Source organism: Tursiops truncatus, chromosome 11 (assembly GCF_011762595.2).
Source record: "Tursiops truncatus isolate mTurTru1 chromosome 11, mTurTru1.mat.Y, whole genome shotgun sequence".
NCBI lineage: Eukaryota > Metazoa > Chordata > Mammalia > Artiodactyla > Delphinidae > Tursiops > Tursiops truncatus.
The window spans coordinates 20,870,811-20,893,083 of NC_047044.1; the positions used below are offsets into that span (position 1 = coordinate 20,870,811).

A 22,273-nucleotide genomic window follows, 5' to 3' on the forward strand; every position below is an offset into this window, starting at 1 on the left:
ATAGTTTAACAGAGCTCCCTGAGGGGGAGAGAGAAACATGGGAGTGAAATACTGATGGGTTTAACAGAGAAAGGGGGAAGAAAACAGAAGGAGAGGTGGGTAGAGATGTGGGGGAAAGAATTAGTGGAAACATTGAGAGAAGGAGAAGCATAGAGGGGTAGAAACAGTGAGAGCAAAGGAAACTGAGCACACAGAAAGTGAGTTGGAGAGCAGCCCGGAAGGGGAAAAGGAGGGGATCCACTGCAGCAGTTCAGTGACCAGTGATGGTGCCTGGGCAGGGATGCTGACAAAGTATCCACCGGAGAAAAGTGGATGGGTCTGACATCTATTTTGGAGTTAGAATCAAGACTTGATAATGGTTAGAGATGGAGGGTGAAGGCGAGGGAGGTAAGGGCAGAGTGAAGCGTCAGGAACAACTCTTGGGTTTCTGGCTTAAGCAGCTGAGCAAATGGATAGTTGCAGCGTTTGCGGCGATGAAGATGATGGGAGTCTGAACAGACTGAAGCGGGGAACCCAGCAGAGACAGGGCAAAAGTGCTATGTTTTGGTCATGTCTAATTTGAGAAGGCTTCAAAGACATTCAAGCGGAAATGTCAGGTTGGCAGTTGGAAATACTAATCTAGAGCTAAGAAGAAAGTTCAGGAGGAGATAGAAATTGCCAGCAATCCTTGGGGGATAAAACCACTGGAAAGAATGAGATCATGCGAGAAAGAAATGGAGAAAGCAGTGACAAGGATCTAGAACAAGTCCTGGAAAAAACCAACATTTAGACATGAGAGAAAGAGTCAGCAAAGGAGATAGAGTCCTTACCTCGACTAATCCAGGTTTACAACTCTTCTGATTTACCTCCTCCCAGGAGCCCTTCCTGATTGGCCTGAATTAATTCTGCCTATATCTGTAGCTCTTGAATTCACACAGCGTTTCTCCCAACTACCTGTCCTTACAGTGCTTTATACTATTTTTTCGTTGTTTCTGTACATTGCTTGACCAAGTATATTTTAAGTTCCTGGATTGCTGTCGGAAGTAGTGTTGAGAGAAGTATTCAAGCTGAAAGTTTAGGAAACACTTCTGGTGGGAGATATGTGAACATCTCTAGGAAAAACCAGGTAGGTGAAATGTGACAGCAAAGCTTGGAAATAGCCATACAGCAGACACATGTCTGACAGGAGACTTTTTTTGGGTATTATTTATTATTTTTCACTTTTATTTATTATGTGACCCAATAAATAATTTTGCCTCTCACCAAACATGTCCAAGGTGAAATATGTGAAGTGGTTACTAGTCAAGGTACCAGCAGGTTAAGTGAGCTGCCTGATATACCAGAGGAATCACTATGAAAAAAATGACTAAAACTGGTGTATTTGGCAGAGGGTCCAAACGAACGGGACAGAACAGCTGTGCCAGTGCACAAGGACTCCGGGAGCGATGTGCTACTCAGGAATTCATGGGGTTGCCCTACTGGACAGGCACATTTTTATTACGGCTTTAAATTAATTCCATTGTGGTAGACCACATAATGGTCCCCAAAGATGTCTATGTACTAAACCCCAAAACCTGTGAATATACTGCCTTCGTGGGCAAAATGGATCTTGGCGATTGAGTAAATTAAGGGCCTAAGGAGATGCGAGATTATCCTGGTGAGCCCAATGTAATCACCAGAGTCCTTATAAGAGGGATGCAGAAAGGTCACAGCCAGAGAAGGGGATGTGCCAAGAGAAGCAGAGAGAGAGAAAGAGATGTCATGACACAAGAGGCAGAGAAAGAGAGAGGCTGGAGCTGTTACGCTGCCGGCTTGGAGAGGAAGCAGCCAGGAAACGCAGGTGCCTGCTAGAGGCTGGAAAAGGGGAAGAAAAGAGCTACCCCCCCACCCCCAACCCTTAAAATGGATGCAGCCCTACTAACGTCTTTTTCTTTTTTTTAGCTCATTTCAGAATTTTGACCTCCCAACTGTAAAATACATTTATGTTGTTTTAAACGACCAAGTTTGTGGTTATTTGTTCTAGCAGTAATAGGAAACTAATACACATCTTAAGCAAAGAAAGGAAGATATTCCCAAAGGGTCAAGACATTTGACCTAGAGAAAGCGATACGTATCCAAACATGGTTAGAAGACATAGCAAGGCCAATGCATTGAAGCAACAAGTAAAGGGCACCAGCTGTATATAGTACACTTAAAAAAAAAAAAGATGCAAAATTTACAGGTAAAAGCCATTGTGAGTGCTGTGTGTGTGCTATCGTCATCAACAATGGCCCTGCCTTTGTACATCTGAGATCATTCATTTAAATATTTACAAAGGCTCCTAGCGTTTACTGTCTCAGGGAACAGCACCCACACTCACCAAGTTCCAGGTCATGCGGACTCCTTCCTCTCTCACAGCTCCGCCCCAGGCTCCAACCCTACCTCAGCCAGAACAATCAGTGGCCATATCTCGTTGTTTCTACCTTTACATTTTCTCTTCAATACCCAAGGCCACTCCTTTAGTTCAAGCCACCACCATCCTTTTCCAGGTTTACTGAAACAGCCTCCAACCAGTCGCCCTCTCTCTACCCTTTCATGCCTCCAACCTGTTCCTGTACTGCAGCCAGAGTGAGCCTTCACAAACTCCCATCTCAGGACGTTACTACTTCCCTGCTTAAAACCCTTAATGGGGGCTTCCCTGGTGGCGCAGTGGTTAAGAATCCGCCTGCCAATGCAGGGAACACAGGTTCAAGCCCTGGTCCGGGAAGATCCCACATGCCACGGAGCAACTAAGCCCGTGTGCCACAACTGCTGAGCCTGCACTCTAGAGGCTGTGAGCCACAACTACTGAAGCCCGCGTGCCTAGAGCCCGTGCTCCACAACAAGAGAAACCACCACAATGAGAAGCCCACGCACCCCAAAGAAGAGTAGCCCTGCTCATCGCAACTAGAGAAAGCCTGCGTACAGCAACGAAGACCCAACGCAGCCAGAAATAATAAACAAATAAAAACCCTTAATGGCTCTCCACTGCCTTCAGGATAAAGCCTAAAGTCCTTAAGGAAGCCATCAAAGCCTTATAGGATCCCCTCGGCCACCTCTGACCCTTACACTCCAGCCATGTTGAACTTCTTTTGGCCCGTGGAGCACGCTGCTCTCTCATCTCTGTGATCCATCTACATGGAACGCTCTCCTTCCTCCCCTCTTTCAGACTCACTCCTACCTACCCTTCAGATTCAACTGCTCTAAAAAGCCTCCGTGAACCTCCTCCCCTGTTTAAGTTGTATAGCAATATAGGCTTCTATTTTGCTGTACTCTATACTTAAAAAAAAATAAGATTCGTAAGGGGGTAACCTTCTCCATCTCTTCCACTTGTATGTAGAACTCAGTGCTAAATTTAGCCCTGGAATTATTCCTAAACAATAAGTGTTGTATTTATTACTAAAGGAAATATGAAACAATAATGAAATAAATCTGTGGTATATTCCTTTAAGGTAAAGGTAGCTTCCAAAGCAGATGAAGATTTTTTAAGAGGAAGAAATAAGATTCTTACTACGTAATAAAACATCACATGTTATCTGCAAAATATAAAGGCTCTTCATTTGTTGGGAGTCTTTACTTTTTTATTTGAAAATTTCCTTTTGCAATGTTTGGCAGAGATCCAACCTGAAGAATTTAATTTTGTATTAGATAGAATTATTAGTTTGTCATAAAATTTTGTGGGATACAAAAATTATTTTAAAAACTTAAAATCCATTTGCCTTTATATATGATAGACTAAAAGACTCTGGAAAACATACATATACAGTAACAAAGAAATGTAAAAGCAACATTAAAAAAAAGAATAAGAGCTGTAAGTACTGATATGAAAAGATGTCTATTATATGTCATGCAGCCAAAAGCAATCTGCAGTACAGTTTTTAAGTATGTTACCAGGATCACAGTGTTTTCTAAACTGTGTGTGTGTGTGTGTGTGTGTGTGTGTGTGTGTGTGTGTATGTGTGTGTGTGTGTGTGTGTGTGAGAGAGAGAAAAAGAAAAACTCTTGAACAAAGTTAAATAATTTTTTTCAAGAGCCAATTTTTGTGTGTGTATGTGTGGTACGCGGGCCTCTCACTGTTGTGGCCTCTCCCGTTGTGGAGCACAGGCTCCGGACGCGCAGGCTCAGCGGCCATGGCTCACGAGCCCAGCCGCTCCGCGGCATGTGGGATCTTCCCAGACTGGGGCACGAACCCGTGTCCCCTGCATCGGCAGGCGGACTCTCAACCACTGCGCCACCAGGGAAGCCCCAAGAGCCAATTTTATTTTGGGGATCAAAAATATTAACAAGTCATCCATCAAGGGAAAACAAAAGTCATAATGTTTAAAATTCCATATAAAGTGAGTCCTTCACCATAGCTTATACTTTCTTACAAAAAAGTTAATGTTTTGTGAGAGTCGGCAGAAGTCTCTATCAGCACTTCAGCAATATCTAACATATGACTGATGGTTTTAATACTGTAAATCCCCATGACACTTTCAGCAGCAAAAACAAAACTGCATTTAATGTCTCTGCTACATTTCGTACATTCTAGGTCTTTGTACATTAGTAATTCACTTATGAAATACATGGCAACATTCTGTTAAAACCACCTACTCTGTAACAACATAATAACATGATAAAACTTTATGAGTTTTTAGAAGGAGAAACACTAAAGAGATACAATTATAATTATTGCCTGCATCGTATAAACATTACTTCTTAGGCATTTCTCTATGGCAGTTACATTTCAACTAAAATAGGGAAATTCAAAATGAGACAACAGACTGACAGACTCAAGTTTCCTAGTCTCTCAAATTCTATGTACACTGCATGGTTCATTAAGGATGTAAAGGTATATCTGATATCAAAGTATAGGAAGCAACGAATAATAGGAAGAAAGTAAAACACACATACATAGACATACATACACAGCCATGTTACTGTAAGAAAGCAAAACATAACAATACACATTAATCTTAATCCCTTACTTTCCTCATCAACAGCCAGATTGAAAAAACTTATTGAAATAACTGAACTTTCATTCTTATCTCCAAACTTAAATTGAGATTGACAGGAAAGAAAAAAAAGTGCTGCTTAGTAAAAAGTACAGTAAATGAGCAAAAACTAAATGGGAAAATATAAATTAGGAAACATTACTTCTGAACTGACCAATCATCCAAACATCACTGGACTCATTTAGTTTTTTAGTATATTAGCAGGTATACTGTTGACATTATTCCCTTATCACACACTTTGATTTACCATCACAAGTTACTTCTCACTATTTTTTAATGAAGTATTCAAAATAAACTGATACCCACAGCAGAAATGAACCTGGGCCATACAAACAACTCTGCAGAGAAGTTGCTTATAGCTGGGAATATAAATGCAAGAGTAGTGTGATTAAAAAAAAAAAAAGAGGCTGGACACTGGAGACAGTCTAGACTGGATTCTGGGTGGACCTTAGTAGCTTAATTTCTTTCTCTGAGCTTCAGTTTAATCTATGACATGGAGAAAACACCAAGGAGACTGCAGGATTATTAAGAGGTTTAACAATAATATAAGTAAAGCACCTACAACAGTACCTGACACATTCTAGGTAATAATGCGTTATAAGCAGTAGTGAGTGTTTAGTATGTGCCAGAAATAATTTTAAGTGCTTTACATGGACTAACTTAATCAACGAATGACAGCTACCATGACCTCTGGCACTGCCTTCACCTTCTGCTCCTCTCTGCCTGCCCTTTGGGGATAGCTTGAAACTTTTAATCCAAATTAAACAGCATAGAAATAATACAAGCTATGTGTCAGGCACCGTACTATGGATTATTTCACTTGATCTTCACAACAACCTTCACATCAATAAGGTAGGAACTATTTATTATTAACCTTCGTTTGCACAGTATGAAACTTAGACTTAGAAAGATTAAGTAACTTGCCTAAGGTCACACATAGTAAAGTGTGATTTCAGAGCCCCCATGTTTAGAAACTCTGCTACATTAAAAGAAATATTACTTATAATTCATTAATATAAAAATAGCAGAGACACTCACTATTCAAAATCTGTGGGTTTTTAATGAGTTTTTGAAAGAGATGAGTCAGACAGGTAACATGTATCAGGATTCTACACCAGATGACTATCACCAGTTTCCACTTTTTCATTCAAATCCATTCCAATCTCCTCCCAAAGGGAATCTGAGGTGGTGAGACTTCCAATTCCTAATTATTTAAGTCCCAAGTGAGGTAATCAGACAGCAGTTCACAAACTGCTTATCTTCTGAGAGAGTAGGTATGCGCACTCTCCACACAAATGAAGCAAAACCCAAACTCTGACCTAGACAGGGCCTGCAAAAAAAAAAAATCTCTTCACTTAATAACGACTCAACTTCACCAGACGTACCACAAAGCACTCTAAATCCATAAGACTCAATCCCGTGGTTCGAAAAGTTAGGAACCAGGAATGACTGCATGGTCAAGCATCCCTCCAAAACTTTCCTCCTACTTCCAAGGCAATCTACAAACCTCCCCGTAACGCAGCCTTTCAAACCGAGACGTGTGGGTGGGGAAAGCATCGAACAGAGCCTCCAGTTATTCGGCGACATGGGCCTTGCAACGACTGGAGGGAACAAATAGGGAAGAAACTGTAAACTCTGCCAGAGTGCAAAATGACTATGTGTCGTTCTCCTTCCAACGTCAGTGACTTCATCACTTCTTGCTGAGGGAGGCACTAAGGAATCAAGCGACCCTATATGTGCTAGGTGCTTGGAAATGAAGGTGCCCCTGGAGAGCCTAAACTAGCTTCAGGCTCTCATCCCTCCTTGGAGTCTAAAGCAGAGCGGCAGCGGGTCGCTACCTCTCCCCTAACTAGCACACCCACACCTGCCGTCCCCCGCCCCAGCACACCTGTGGCCCCTCGCACCGCACCCGGGTGGGCATGGGAAGGCAGGCATAACTTCACCTTGACGGCCCCGGGGACCAATCAGAGCACAGGACTCCCGCAGCGGGCCAATCGGACAGCGTCTTGGATCCCGTAGCTAGGGGCCCCAACCGAACCACCGCTTTCCCCTGCGCGGAGCGCTGGGGGCTCCTCGAGCGCAAGCTGAGGCGCGGCAGCCCCGAGAAGGCAAGTAAGAGTTCGCGAGGAAAGAGAAGGCAAACAGGGAAGTACTCACCCGCCCAGGCGCAGGAGGGTCACTGCTCCCTGTGGGGCGACATTTCGCTCAATCTGTGCCTGGCCGGCACGCCCCTGCCCAACCGCCGCCGCAGCCGCCGCCTCTGCCTCGAGCTTCGCAGCGGTTCGCCGCCGCCTGTTTCGAAGGAACCAATCAGAAGACGGAGAGGGGGCTTGGCTGGAGGCCCCGCCCCCAAGCCGCCGGGAAGCAGGAGACCCGCGGGCCTCTGAGTCGAGGGGCGCCTCGCCTTCCTCCGCCTGGCGTCTCACAACTCTGGGGGGCTAAGCTCCTCTTCTCACAGAAAATGGCTTGGTCACAGAGTACCTCCTCTCATCTGGCCCCTCAGCGACAGCAACAAACCCTTTTTGTCCCGATTAGCAGGAGAGGTGAATCAACTTCTCCAAGCATCCCGGAATAGTGCGCGGTAGAGTTGCTCTGAGTTTTATCCTGTTCTGTTAAGAGCCCCTCCCAATTCTAAATCCACCCGCGATCTGGCTGTACTGAGGGCGCTAGGTTTCCGGATACAAACTGTCACCCTGCAGGAATGGGAGTCCTGTGAGGGGTGTGGGGAGAGGGATGGAGAGAAATCCTGTAGCTGCAGGCCACAACTGAAAGCGGAAAGAGGATGTTGGCTTTTCCTTGAGGAAACACCGGAGCAGGGTCTGGGGGAGGGGAGGAGAAGGAGTAACCTCAACGCAATGAGAGCTGCGTACTAGCTCCCAGAGTTGAAGTACGGAGACTGGTCTTGAATGTAGCAAGAGGTAGGTCCGTGATCACTAATTGTGGCTTATTATGGGGGCAAAATCGGTGCCGAAAGCCTGGAAGGCCAGGCCTTTCCCCTCTTCTTAGTTTTATTTTGTCACATCATGTTGCCTTTCTGGGCCTCAGTTTCCCATCTGTAAAGAGTGGAATTGCCTGGAATGATGTTCCCCAGCATTTATTCCTTCATTCACTTATCAAAAACAATGAGGAGGTACTGTTGCTTGCTGAAGAGACAAAAGTGAAAACGACAGCCCCTGCCTTCAAGTGCCCAGCAGCGTGGTAATGACTCAGTGGAAACCAGTGGAAGTCTGCGAAAAGATGGAACACCTAACAATCTTGTAGGGTGATGGTCAGAGGTTTGAAAGGGCTTGAATTTTGAAGGACGAATAAGGATCTGTCAAGAGAGAGGATAATTTAGAGTAAGGAGTGCTTTCTAGGCAGAGAGAAAAACAAGCTTCCAGGGATGTGAGAGCAGTTGTTCTGGGAATAGTAGTTCTGAATGATTAAAGTTTGGGGATTCGGAGGTAGATCAGGCTGGAGGAGTAGGCACAGATGAAAACCCTCATAGGTACTAAGGAATTTAGATCCTTTCTTGCAGGCAATTGTGATTGATTTGTGTTTCAGGAAAATAAAAAAATTCATTTTTGAGGATTTTTGAAGAAAGGAGTAAGACTGGCAGCAATTCTAAAAACTAAAAGATGATAATTACATAAACTAGCTCAGAAGGGAGCGTGAGAAAGAGGTGTCTGGAGATATTCAAGAGGCTGATTTATCTGGACTTGGTATCATGTGACAGCGATGCTGCTCTAAGGAGCACAGGGAAAACAACTGTGGGGGAAGAATAATGCATTTTGGTGTGGGGTTGTGTTCACTTTGAAATGTGAGAGGAACGTGCAGGTTGAGGTGTTCAGAAGATGGTTGGAAAGTTAGGTCTGAAGCTGGTTAAATTAGTCTGTGAAAGAGATAACAGATTGGAGAAGTCAATTCAACAAATACTGTTAAACACTTTCTCTGCACCAGACTCCATCCTAAGCACTGGGGTCCTGCTCTCACAGAGCTTACCTTCTGGGTTAAGCAAGTGAAGATGGTCATCCAAAAGTTGACATTTAAGTGGTCATTGAACCTGATGCCCAAGAGTGGTTGCTCCATTTTTTACTGATGTCTATCCCAGAACCCTTTGCTGCCCATGACTGCTATAGATTCATTTTCACAGGACCTGTTGTTCAAATCAACCTATGTTTTATAGTGTTTCTATTTAAAACTAAAGGGCAGGACTTCCCTGGTGGTGCCGTGGTTAAGAATCTGCCTGCCAATGCAGGGGACATGGGTTCAAGCCCTGGTCCGGGAAGATCCCACATGCCGCGGAGCTACTAAGCCCGCGTGCCACAACTACTGAGCCCGCACACCTAGAGTCTGTGCTCTGCAACAAGAGAAGCCACCACAATGAGAAGCTCATGCACCGCAATGAAGAGTAGCCCCCACTCGCCACAACTAGAGAAAGCCCGCATAGCAACAAAGACCCAATGCAGCCAAAAATTATTAAAAAAAAAAGAAACAAAAACTAAAGGGCAATTTTCCATACCATTTCATTTAGCCAAATTTCAAGTGGAGTTCTGGTTTTAAATTGGATTTGTTGAGCCCTAATATCAAAATATGTACACTTCTCTACAGAACCTTAAGAATAAGTAAATTGTGTCACACGGATCTTGTTTGATGAGCCAGTAGTTAACATGTCTTTTATTTTTTCTTACATACATACTATGTAACTAAACATTTGAATACCACTTATTAAAAATGGAAACTATGCTAGCTGAAGTATGTACACATTCTCATTCAAATACACACACACACCACTTAATATTTCTCTAAGACATTTGCTGAAAGTTTGGCAGCAGGGTATCTTTATGGTTGCTTTCTTTTTATTTTCATTGTCTGTTCGATTTGTTTTGGTAACTCCTCTAAAAGATACAGGACATTGTGATGGAAAGTGAATCCGAAGTCAGGAAATCTGTGCAAATCACTTCTCTAAGCCCATCTTCCTCACATTTAACTTCCACATTTTAACTTCCTGGTTAAATGTGGGGATTGGGTAAAGAGTTCCCTTCTAGATTCTTTTGATTCTTGTTGCTTTTCCCTTATGTGTGAAAAAGAGAAAAGTTCCCCTTGTTGCTCCCTCAACCTCACTTTTACATGAATTCCCAGTTAGTACCCTGCCCCCTAAGCACACTCACCATCTTACCTACCTTGATTTTAACACTGCAATTAGTAATTGAGGGTTTCACCTGATGAGCTGCAATCTACTTTCATGTGTACATTTTCTAATTGGTGGTTAGGTTAATAGCAATGTTTTAGATGTTCTCACTTGAAATTGACATGGTTGTAACATGCAAGGCAAGACTCATCAGTTTGCTTCCATCGGATAATAAAGTATTTTAGTTCTGACTTTCCTGAGATTGTGATTATGTGCCCGCTTTAAGAAAGCACCATGCGTGGAGATCTGAAATTTTCAAGTTATTACATTAGGGATATTTGTTCATCTGACTAAACATCTCTACCAAATACAGAAGAGTCTCTTATATAACCTTTGAATATTGAAACATGATTTTTTTTCCCCACAGCTCTTCAAGAATTCTCTATTGCTTGAAGTTTACTGTAGTTGTTGGAGAATTTTTTTTCTTTTTATTGGTTTATTAGTTGTTTTGTTCTGCATTTTGTAGTTTCTGCTGTTGTTTTTAACGCTTTGACATTATTGACTATCAGTCTAGAGATTGTGCCTTGTATGAACTGCTGTATGAAATTTTGGGACAATAGAGATCTTGATTCATTCACAAACTACTCATTCAGCAGATGAGCTGAGAGCCAACTACATTAAAAACAAGACTAAGTTCTATTATAAAGGAATGTTATTGATTTACATTAACAAATATCTGTAAGTAATTCAATGATATAAAATTGTATGATAACAACAGTTGTGATCAATACTAAAATATTATATCTATATAGTGAGTTGAATAGTGTTCCCTCCAAATTTCATGTCCACCTGGAACCTCAGAATGTGCCCTTATTTGGAAATAAGATATTTGCAGATGATTCCCTCTTCAGGTTTGTTAATTTGCTAGTATGGCTCACAGAACTCAGGAAGGCAGTTCACTTACCATTACCAGTTTATTATAAAGGTTACATCTCAGGAACAATCAAATGGAAGAGACATAGGGCATAGAGAGGGGGGCATGGAGCTTCCATGCTCTGGCACACCACCCTCCTAGTACCTCGATGTGTTCACGAACCCAGAAGCTCTCCAAATCTCATCATTTAGGGTTTTTTTTTTAAATTGGAAGTTCCATTACATAGACATGAATGATTAAATCATCGGCCGTTGCTAATTGACCTCCATCTCTGGGGTCCTCTCCCCTCTCTGGAGGTTGAGGAATGGGACTGAGAGTTCTAACCCTCTAATCACATGGTTGGTTCCTCTGGCAGCCATGTCCCATCCTGAAGCATCTAGGGGCCCACCAGGAGTCAGTTTTTTTTTTTCTGGCCGCGCTAAGTGCCATGTGGTATCTTAGTTCCCCAACCAGGGATCAAACCCATGGGGAATTCCCAAGTCACCTTATTAGCATAAACTCAGGTGTGGTTGAAAGGGTCTTGTTATGAATAATGAAAGATGCTCCTATTGCTCAGGAAATGCCAAGCGTTTTAGAAGCTCTCTGTCAGAAACTGGGGACAAAGACCAAATATATATTTCTCATTATATCACAATTCATTTTCCACATAAGAAGCATTATTACTTGCTATTATAAGGTCTTAACCACTTGCATAAATCCAGACCTAGAGGATTAACTCCTAGCTCTGTCTACAGTGCCCCCTTAGTTCCCACTCATTTCCCACCACCTTCCCCACAGATGCCTTATGATCTGGAAACCCCAAAATACACTCAATTCCCCAAACTGGACCTACTCCCTCAGGCATTCAGAAATTTACTTCTCTGTCTTAAATGTCCTTTCCTTACCCCCCTCTTCCCTGGTGGGTCTGCAATTTCCCATTTGCTCTTCATTCATCAGCTAAATCCCTTTAGTTGGTGGGTACTGAGATCTTCATTTTGCAGTGGTGAAACTGGGGCTTACAACGGTACTGTGCACCCTCCCTCTCTGGCCCAGGTTACTTGTGGTCTTTTAACATCTGCACAACTCCCTTTTCTCCCTTCTTTTGCTCCTGCCACCCCTTTCACCTTGAATCCCCTCCCCTCCCACCCTGACCCATGGAGTCCTGACTATCCTTCCAAGCCCAGGGGAAATGCCACCTCCTCCTTGAGGTTTTCCCAGGTGAGCCCACAGCGCTTTGCTCTTTGTAAGACCCTCCAGGCAGTTACTGTGTCTTAATCGTCTTTGTATCTCCTATGGAGATTAGCAACAATATCTTACCTAGTGGGGACTCAAGTCTTTTTTGTTGTAGCAAATGGAATCCAACTAATGTTAGCCCCAACTCACTCCATTTTCTACTGACTAGCCATTTTTAGGACTTCAGGGTTGCCCTAATATTTTAATACGAAAACCTCTTTGCTTGCTAAGCAAGCTCCGTTTTGGCTGATTTCAGGAGAAAGGGACATATAAGCCCATTACTTATAGGTGTTTTATTGTATTCACCAAAGGAAAAATGGGGAGAAGAATGCAACAGTATAACAATGAAGGAAGGAAATGAACTAATTCCTGCCTTGGGGGAAGTATACAACAGCTGTGCACCCTGCTGAAGGAGTGTTTTCCAAAAACAAAACAAACAAACGAAAAATGATTAATTATATGCACTAAAGCCAATAGTGAGCACTTTTTAAGAGACTAAATGGAATGTCCCATCACTGGAGTTATCTGCTGCCTCAAGACCCTAACTAAGGAAGAGATTGCTTGAGGGAATGTTTCATGTGACAATACTTAACTTTTCTGTATGCTATTCTCTTTGAACTTCAAAGAATATGAAATGATCAGGGGGCTATGGAAAATGAATGAATATTCACCAGGGCTTCCAGGGATGAGAAAAGCACAATTTATGTCCTAAGAGTTTACCTTTTTGGAAATTACCCCCTCAGATTCGATAGGATGCTATTCATCATTTAAATAAATAAGTTGTATATTTTTCAAATTTTGTTCCCAAAGAAAAGCCTGTTGCCATTATGTTCAGTTTATTGCCCAAATTGAACACAGCCTTTTAATAAAATATATGCAGTAGGGTAAGATGAAGAGCAAAATGAGATTTTCCCTATTTCAACAGATAGACTTGAAGTAATGATTAATTTAATTAGGCAAACAGGGCATACCAATTTGAGTGAAAGGTTCCCTGAAGCCTTGTAGAATACAATGTAGAGAAAGTATTTCAACCTAGCCCCACATTTACAATTGTGGAGGTTATATAACTACCACATAAATATTGATGAGAATTCTTGCATAAAACCAGGTACAAATGAAATAAAGGAAAGTTATATATAGAATTTATATTATGAGGAAAATGAAGAGCTAGACCCTGCCCCTGCAATGCCCATCACTGCACATCCCAGATTTCACAGAGAAGCGGGGTAAACTTGTGGTCATTCACTCTCCATGACATAAGCATCTCTGCGTGGTGATGGTTGAATGTCCGCAACTCAGTCAGGCGACCCAGAAGACAGGCAAAATGTTGAGGATTTTCAGGCTGATGAATCTTACACAACTTTTGTAGCACATCAAGCAGTGGTTCCTGAAGCTTCTCTACTGCCTCTCTGTCCTTTATGTATTGTCTGTCTGTTTAGAAGTTTAAAATAAAATGACAAAAAAAGTGGAAAAGTAATAATTTGGCATAATTACAGTAATGTTAACGTTTTTGAAGTGTAAGTTATAAATGTACACTTTAAATGTACAAATTAAGTATTCAAATTGATGAATTTTTACACACACGTATTTAGACTCATGTAATCACAACTAGATCAAGCTATAAGACCTTTACTGCCCCCCAGAGGCCTCCCTAAATTCTCCTTCCAATCAATGTATACCAGAAAGGCTCCATACTGAATCTATTCCTTTAGCTCTAACCCTTGTGCTCTGTTGCTTGTGCTTAGTCATGCTGGCTCTGTGCCTTTTGTGAAAGTATGTTGCCTAGAGCCTGAAATATACGCGATATCCCATTCTCAAGGTTCTGACCTTTAAAGGTATAACACTTTTCCATTCACATAGAGATAAAAAGTTGCAGAACAGAGAATAACATTTATCTTGTTGGAGGTTTATAGGAACATTGTGACCGCACATACGTGGACAGCTGCAAGAACAAAGGATTCCAGCATCAAGAAGTTTGCAGCAACCAGCCATACCCTCTCCCCTTTTAGTAGAAAAGAAGCCTGAATTCTAACTCGGGTAAGGTGGTTCTTCAGGACACTAGTCCACCATCTTCTTAGTCTGCTGGCTTTCCAAATAAAGTTGCTATTCCTTGTCCCAACACCTCGTCTCTTGATTTATTGGCCCATCATGCAGGGAGCAGTACGAGGTTGGACTAGGTAATAAATGCACTCAAGGTAAACTCTATGATGGGCATAAGTATCATTTCTGGTGGGTATATTCTGGAATTGCTGGGTTATAGGGTATAAATGTGTGTAACTTTAGTATGTACCGCTGAAAAGTTTTTCTTTTTTAAATTATAATTTCTTATGGTAAAACTAACAACTAGCTTCTGCCTCAGTATCATGTATAAAAGTGGTTTAAGGGCTTCCCTGGTGGCGCAGTGGTTGAGAGTCCGCCTGCCGATGCAGGGGACGCGGGTTCGTGCCCCGGTCCGGGAAGATCCCACATGCCGCGGAGCGGCTGGGCCCGTGAGCCATGGCCGCTGAGCCTGCGCGTCCGGAGCCTGTGCTCCGCAACGGGAGAGGCCACAACAGTGAGAGGTCCGCGAACCGCAAAAAAAAAAGTGGTTTAAGGCTATCATTGTAATTAAGCTTTACAAATCATGAACATGGCATCACTTATTCCCAAATAATTAATCAAAAATATAGACAAATTTTATGTACAAAGGTATTCATTTCAACGTTGTTTAAAACAACAGCAACAACAAATCTGGAAACATCCTGAATATCAAAACATGGTAAAACTGAGTAAATGACTGTACATCATACAATAGAATATGATGTACATACTACAACAAACTTTTACCAATATAATTATTTAATGACATGGGAAAAGTACACTTAAAGACAGTATGTTCTTTATTATGTTAAAAGTATATAATTTATGTCCTTGCTCAAACTTCAACCCCTTAAAAAAGCCTTCCCTGACCACTGATTAAAACAGCATTTTGCTGCCGCTTTCTTTCCTTATACCCACATCTTTATATTTTTTGTAGTATTACCACCTCCTAAAAATTATTTGCATTCATTTCTTTATTTACTGTCTTTCTCACCCTACTAGAATGTAAGCTCCATGTAGCTGTATCCTGCCTGTTTCTTTGCTGCTATATCCCACAATGTCTAGAAACATGTTTAGTGCATATAAGGTGTTCAGAATGAAATTACTGAATGAGTATGATGTTTAGAAAAAGGCTGAGAACAACTACACTGAAATGTTAACAATGGTTCCATTTGACTGGTGGAATTATATGCCATTTTACTTTCTCTTTATGTTTTTTATCCAAGATTTTCTTTAATATTACTACTATACTTGAGGGGAAAACCAACAAATGGCATAAAAATAAAAATGTAACATTGAAATTACCTGGAGAGAGAATAACAATTGCTGTAAGCAGAGCATACTCTTCTTGAGTCATTTTCAATTCTGCAACACTTTTATAAAAGCTAAACATAGGTGTTATATATTCATCAGAGATACCTATGGGGGAAAGGTGAAAAATTGCAGAGGCATAGTAAAATTTTTGAATGACTGAAAAGTGTAAAATTACAAACATTATATATATATATATATATATATACACATACATGTTAATATACCCATATGCAGATATTTGATAAACGTCCCAGCCACATTTAAATAATGACTATATATTAAATGTCCCAGCCAAAGGTGAGGCATTGCAAAGAAGATCAGTTAAAATCCTCAAAATATAACCTAATCAGCGATTTGTATGTCTTTGATTTTGGCAGTGCCTTTGTTTTAGTCACTACTGTGTAACAATAAATGATAATGTTCTCGAATTGCCAAAAGAATCTCTGAACTTCACCATGCTCTCGATGGGCTTTAGTTAATCTTTTTAACATTACTATCTATAATCAAGACATAGACAGCATCTTAACCAACAAAAAATTATTGTTCTTCAGTGCAGAAATATAAACTCTACTTAATACATTGGCTAGAATTCTTATCAGAGTTCTGATCTCTCTCTGAAGTACCAAAGCTGTTTATCCATTGCCTAGTAGGCAATGGTACTTGGCCCTTCTCTTCAAACTCAGTGTGTCCAAAATCAAAGACACCATGTATAGAACTAAATTCCCCATCTTCCTCCAAATCCACTCCTTTCCTGATGTTCCCATTTTCAGTGATTGGTATCCTCACGCATCCAATTGTCGCCACCTGACAACCAAGATTCAGCCTTCCTCTAACTCAGTCCAGTGCCTGGATTGAGTCAAGTCCTGCGTATTTGACCAGCTAACTCTCACTTGGTGCTCTCTCCCCTCTTCACTGCATCTGGTTGACCTAGTTTAAGTCTTTCTTTCTTTTCATCTGGATCACTCCAATTGCCTCCTTACTGGTCTTCCTGTCTTCAGTGTGGTCCTCTTTAAACCATTCTAGAATCACCTTTCTAAAATTCAAACAACACTCTGTCTCCCCAGTTCTTACAAACCTTCAAAAACTCTCCATGGCTTTTGGCATAAATGTTCTTCCTTTTTACATAGGAAACTCCTGTACCCGTCCCCTGCCTCTCCCACCACCCAATACTCACCCACATGATAGCAATAGGAGTTCACATTTACTGAGTACTCATTATGTACTAGGCACTGTTCTAAGCACTTCTTATGCTAGAACTCATTTAATCTTTCTAACACCCCATGAGATAGGTACAGAGAGGTTATGTAACTTGACCAAAGACACACAGCTGGTGAGAAGTGGAACCAGGATTCAAACCAAAGCTAGTAGGCTTCAGAGTCCTGGCTCTTAGTTGTGACTAAGGGGTACTATTTTTCTATCACACAGCCTATACTCCAGCCATGTTCAGGCACTCGGAGTTCCCTAAACAATTCTTATTGCCCAGTTGTGTACATGTTCTCTCTACTTGGAATATCTTCCTTCTCCTTTATAACTTACTCCTCTTCATAATTTAAGATTCCTTTGTGCCACTTCCTCCAATCATTCAACAGCTATTAGTTTGGTGCCTGTTCTGTGCGTGGCTCCACTCCAGAAAAGCTTTGACTGGGGAATTGTGCATACAGAAAAAAAAAAAAAAAAAAAAGGTGTGTTGTGACTTATGGATGAATTAAGATGAGTTTCCCAGAATTGGTCCACACTAGAATAGACTACTCTATTCCATCCCAAACCCGACCTAAAAGCCTTAGAGCTTCAGTTGAAACACACCAGAATAAAGTTGGATTCCAGATGCTAAAGAGTATAATTATCATCTAATGTTATACTTCACAGGATCAGAAAGCCTGAATCCTCACCTTTAGATGAATCTAAAGAATCTTCTCAAACAGAATCCTTGGCCTTTCTGTCTTTAGTCAAAGTAGCACACTTTCTTCTCCTTTGACATTTAATCAACCCCAGTTGGCTCTCTTAACGACAGTGTCTTTGTTGAGCAACTTGGGGATGACACCATGTGGAAGATTGCCCTCTATCCAGCTGTTACAGACTGAACTGAATACCCATGACCAAACTAGATACAACTTAAAATGCAGAGGGTTGGAGTATGTGAGGCTGGGACTACTAGTCCCGGTTTCCAACAAACATAGTGGTTAAGAGGTAGTAAGCCTGAGTTTAAAAGCTGACCTATGACTTGATCTCGGGCACATTACTTAAACTCTTTAAGCCTCAGTTTCCTCATCTGTGAAATGTGAGTTATATCAATAGTATTATATGAGATAATATATGTAGAGTTCTTAGCACCAAGCCTGGCTCATAGTAAACCCTCAATAAATGTTAGAGCAAATAATCATAAAAAGAACTATTAATGTTGTTATTCAGGAGAATTGGGTCAACACATTAGTTCCATCTCAACCTTCGATTAAGCTCATGTACTTTTGTGTTTACAGAGCTACATTTTTGTTTTTGTTTTGTTTTTGCATTCTGCAGTTTGCTAGGGATGAATACAAATAGGCTGATCAGTGATTTGCCCTAGTATTTTTCTAAGTATTAAAGCTAAGCTAAGATCTGTATTTGTTAATAAAGCTATTCTTTTTCATCTTCAAAAGATGGCAGTCTTCAATAGTTGGGTATTACACCCGTTAATTGTGGTTACCTAAAATAATAATTCACAACTGTGTCATTATTTTAAATAGTATATAAGGGTTTGGAGATAAGATTAAAGGCAACAGATTTGAAAATATTTATGAAATCATCTTTGCCTACCTAATTTTCTATCTTATTTGTTTTTCTAAATCCTCTCTCACCCTCCAAAGATGATACCTCCATTAGCTATCTAATTGCAATTGATAATTTTTGGAAAAAAAAACAGAAACAGGTTAAAATGTTTATTACAACTGTTTGTCTTGTGCACCTTGTAAAGAACAACAGTGAATATAGAGAAAATGTAGAAAATAAATAATAGAAGAGTTTAAAAAATTTTTTCCTACAGGATAGATAAAATATAAACCTGCTTTTGGAATTAGAGTCAATAATCAGAATTAATCACACCAACATAAACAAAGGGTGTTTTAAGTGTTTATGAGCCAGCAATTTCTAACATAAGAAATGTAACAATAGCATCGTCCTGAAGGGGCAGTCTTTTCCTGTTTTCCTGTTGACTCCTTTCTGAAACTTACTCAAGTCCAATTAGTTGATTTTTGGTCACAAGAGGGGGCTATTTTCTAACTTAATCACAAAGACTACCATGGAAATGTTCAGTTGTAAAAAACCATTGTTTCTGCTCCTCTGTTTCTTGTTTGCCTTAAAAAAAAAAAAGAGGTCTGTGATTGATAAATTAATTGTCCAGTGATAAGAAATATTCTCTGAGAGAATAACCATGTGATAGAATTAACACTATGCTCTTTTAAGTTATTTTAATTGGGGACAAAAATAAAGCCAAGGTGTGTATGTGTGTGTATTATACACAAGTGCACATATACAAGGCATCCTTGTTCGGCTAGGACACCCTACCCATGTTTCAGGGCCAAGTTCAAATTTTGCTATCTCTGTGGAGCTTTACTTGTCACGGTGAAGCAGAATTAGTTGCTCCCTTCTCTATGTTCAATTCTATTGCACCTCTCACAATTCATATCTCTCCCTCCCATTAGAGTGTGAAATACCATATACAGTTTATGAGAGCAGGAGTCAACTGCGGTATTCCCAATGCCTGGCAGACTGCCTAACCAATAAAGATGTTTCTTATTCCTCTCTGTATCCTTAGTAACTAGGGTCCTGCTGGAGACAGAGTAGGAGATTAATAAATGCTTGTTAAATTAGGCAATGTTATGTTTTGTTTGTGCCTAGCAATGAAGGTTACATAGCTGTGAGATGTGCTAGGGGAAAGGATGCCACTCAGACAATGGAAACATTCTCCTGGTGCTAAGAGATTGGACCTTGGCCTCTGTTTCAATTGCTAACCTCCACTCAGTGAGTCATTTGTACCATACTGTTGGCCTTGAGTAAAAAGCTGCCGTCACATTAGCAATTCAAAAAATAACTGCTTTCAATGTAAAATATTTAAGATATTTAATAAATAACATACTTTCCAGTAGTCCTACTGGCTAAAATTTATCTTAGGATAACGATGCTTAAGAGTTGCCAGGATTTGGACTGTCAAGTTTCAGATTCATCTCAACCAAATTCACCAATTTTTGTGTGCCTCATCTGTGCCAGGCACTGTGATGGTGCTGGGAATAGTCATCAAACAGTTTACAGATTAATGGAGAAGGCAGATACATAAATAAATACATAATGTCCTAAACTGGGCAAGTACAGAAGGCTTGGGGAATACTGCTGAGGGGCAATGGAAATACCGACGCTTTTATTAGTTTAATAATCTCTTTTACTTTGAAGAGGTTTCTTCCTATAATTTGACTCCCAAATTTGTCCATGCCAAAATTACTGTGTGACAACTTTAAAAAGCAACATGAGAGTTGGTAAGAATTCTAATTCTTAAATTAAACTTTCTCATAAATATTGTCATTTGTTTCTGTACATTTCCAACCTTTCTTTCCAAGACTATGAACTGATAATCAGCTTATATGGGCTTCATCAGAGAATTTAGTTCTTATTGTTTTCATCTTGCACAAGTTGCCAAGGTTAAAGCAGCAAAATCATATATATTTAAAGAGCAGAAAAAATAAGCACAATATACTATGTACAGTATATTTTACTATCTACTACAACTTCATCACTCTTATAAGCATCTCTCCTTCCTCTGACCTCATTGTCTTTATTCATTTTATCATTTGCTTGAAAGCAATTTCAAATTACTAGCTGCTGCTTATGCTTTCTCACTCAACCAAAAGGCAGGAACCATGTCTTACTGGGTCTTAATATTCCCTACCAGCTGACAGTTGGGCAAATATTATATCTTAGTGAGTGACAGGTGCAATGTGCAGAAATGGTACTGGGCTTTGAGTAGAACACCTGTGTTCACCTCCTGGTAGTCTACTGATTGGCTGTATGACCTTGGGCAGGTCACCTAGCCTATCTAAGCCTGTTTCCCCATCTATAAAATAGGAACACAGCACTCACATTTAGGGGCCATTGGAAATACTAAGGAGATGATGCATGTAAAAGCAAACCATTGTAAGATCACAAGGTATACTTTCATCCTGATAAACACTTACTGAATTGAATATTTCACTCATGTCTGTTGCGGGGAATCAAAAAAGGCCGAAAAATCCTATAAATTTCAGAGGTTCTTTGTATTTGACGTGAACATAGAACAAGTTGTTCTGTTAAGTCTGTGAGAAGTTATTGCTAACTTCCTTAATGCTAAAATGTAAACTCATTCAGTGTTAGAAAGCCCTTTCCAGTTCTATCATATTTTATGTTTTCGTATGATTATTCCTATATCTATTAAAACTTCCAGCTTATAAATGAATTTTGCATAATACCACATTAGGAATAAAGAAATTGATGCACTAGAATTATGTAGAGACAACTCAGCCACAGGTTGTATCAGATATGTGTTCTGAAGCCTCAATTAATATAAATAAACCCTGTAACCCTCACTAAGTAAATGTGTCTCAGGAGACAGTATCTTTGTATATATGATGGGATTTGATAAAAGCAAACAAAAGAGTATGAATTTGAAGAACAAGAAAAGAAATTTCACATGATGTTCTTTAAAGAGTTCTATAGGCTTAAACAGGGTAACTTTGAAATGTTATGTTATTCTGGAATTAAATGTACAGTAGAAATAAGAATGTGTTATATAAAAATAAAAAGTTATTCTGAAAGGTCATCTTGCAAGATCAGGTTTTTCTGTGGTGTGGGGAAGAGGCAATGTTCTGAAAATCCACTGGGAGAAGCAAATTCATAAATATTAATAAATGGAAGCATCATTATAGATAATAAAATACGAAGCAGCATGTGAGTTTGGATGGTTTTTATTGTCACAATATGTGGTTGATGTTTGGGTAAAGTATCTTATTATGAGCTGGAGGCATGCATTTTATTCATACAGATTGTGTTCTGGAAAACTTCATTCTTGAACTCATCTGAAACTTGCAGTATCACAAGTTCTGAAACTTATGTTCTCAAGCAAGGTTTTTTCTTTTTGATCACTACATATTTTTAACCTGCAAGACCCTCATGCGTTCTCACCTAGTTATTGCATTGGTCTCTTTATAGAGACGTGCCTCTTGTCTCAATTCCTCCAAACCTTGCTTCAAATTACTGCTAGAAAGATCTTCCACAGTACTGCTATGGTCGTATCATAGTTGCTCAGAATATTACCAAGAATCCCCATTATATAAGAACTAAAGCTCCTTTTGTGGTATTTGCCATCTTTAATAATCTAGTACTCACTACATTTTCAACTCCACAAATATTATTTTCCAGCAATATCAAGGTATTTGTGAGTCCTATACACAGATGCTCTCTCATTTCTCCACATCTTTGTACCTGCAATTTCTATATTATTATGTTATAATGGCTATATCTCTTGGAATGCCTTTCTCAGACTTTTGTGGCTTGACAAGTTCTTAACTTGTTCTTGACAAGTTCCATGGTTCAATTGTCAACTTTGTGTGACTCACCGAGTAGATTCACAGG

At 40.3% G+C, this 22,273-nt stretch overlaps 2 protein-coding genes across 3 annotated transcripts in view; both read right to left on the reverse strand.

The window, feature by feature from the left end:
* The window catches only part of GAS2L3 (growth arrest specific 2 like 3), a 34,235-nt gene extending 26,735 nt beyond the window's left edge, over positions 1 to 7,500 (reverse strand). For both annotated transcript variants that reach the window (XM_033866206.2, XM_004310976.4), the window contains exon 1: positions 7,149 to 7,500. The gene's annotated coding sequence lies outside the window, so the exon portion shown is untranslated. The remainder of the gene's footprint in view (positions 1 to 7,148) is intronic.
* Positions 7,501 to 12,203: 4,703 nt separating this feature from the next.
* Positions 12,204 to 22,273, reverse strand: part of NR1H4 (nuclear receptor subfamily 1 group H member 4) — a 50,063-nt gene continuing 39,993 nt past the window's right edge. Inside the window, exons 9-10 of the mRNA XM_073788305.1 lie at positions 15,632 to 15,745; positions 12,204 to 13,678 (exon numbers count right to left, since the gene is read on the reverse strand). Of these exons, the coding sequence (XP_073644406.1) occupies positions 13,440 to 13,678; positions 15,632 to 15,745 (353 nt within the window). The 3' untranslated portion in view covers positions 12,204 to 13,439. The remainder of the gene's footprint in view (positions 13,679 to 15,631; positions 15,746 to 22,273) is intronic.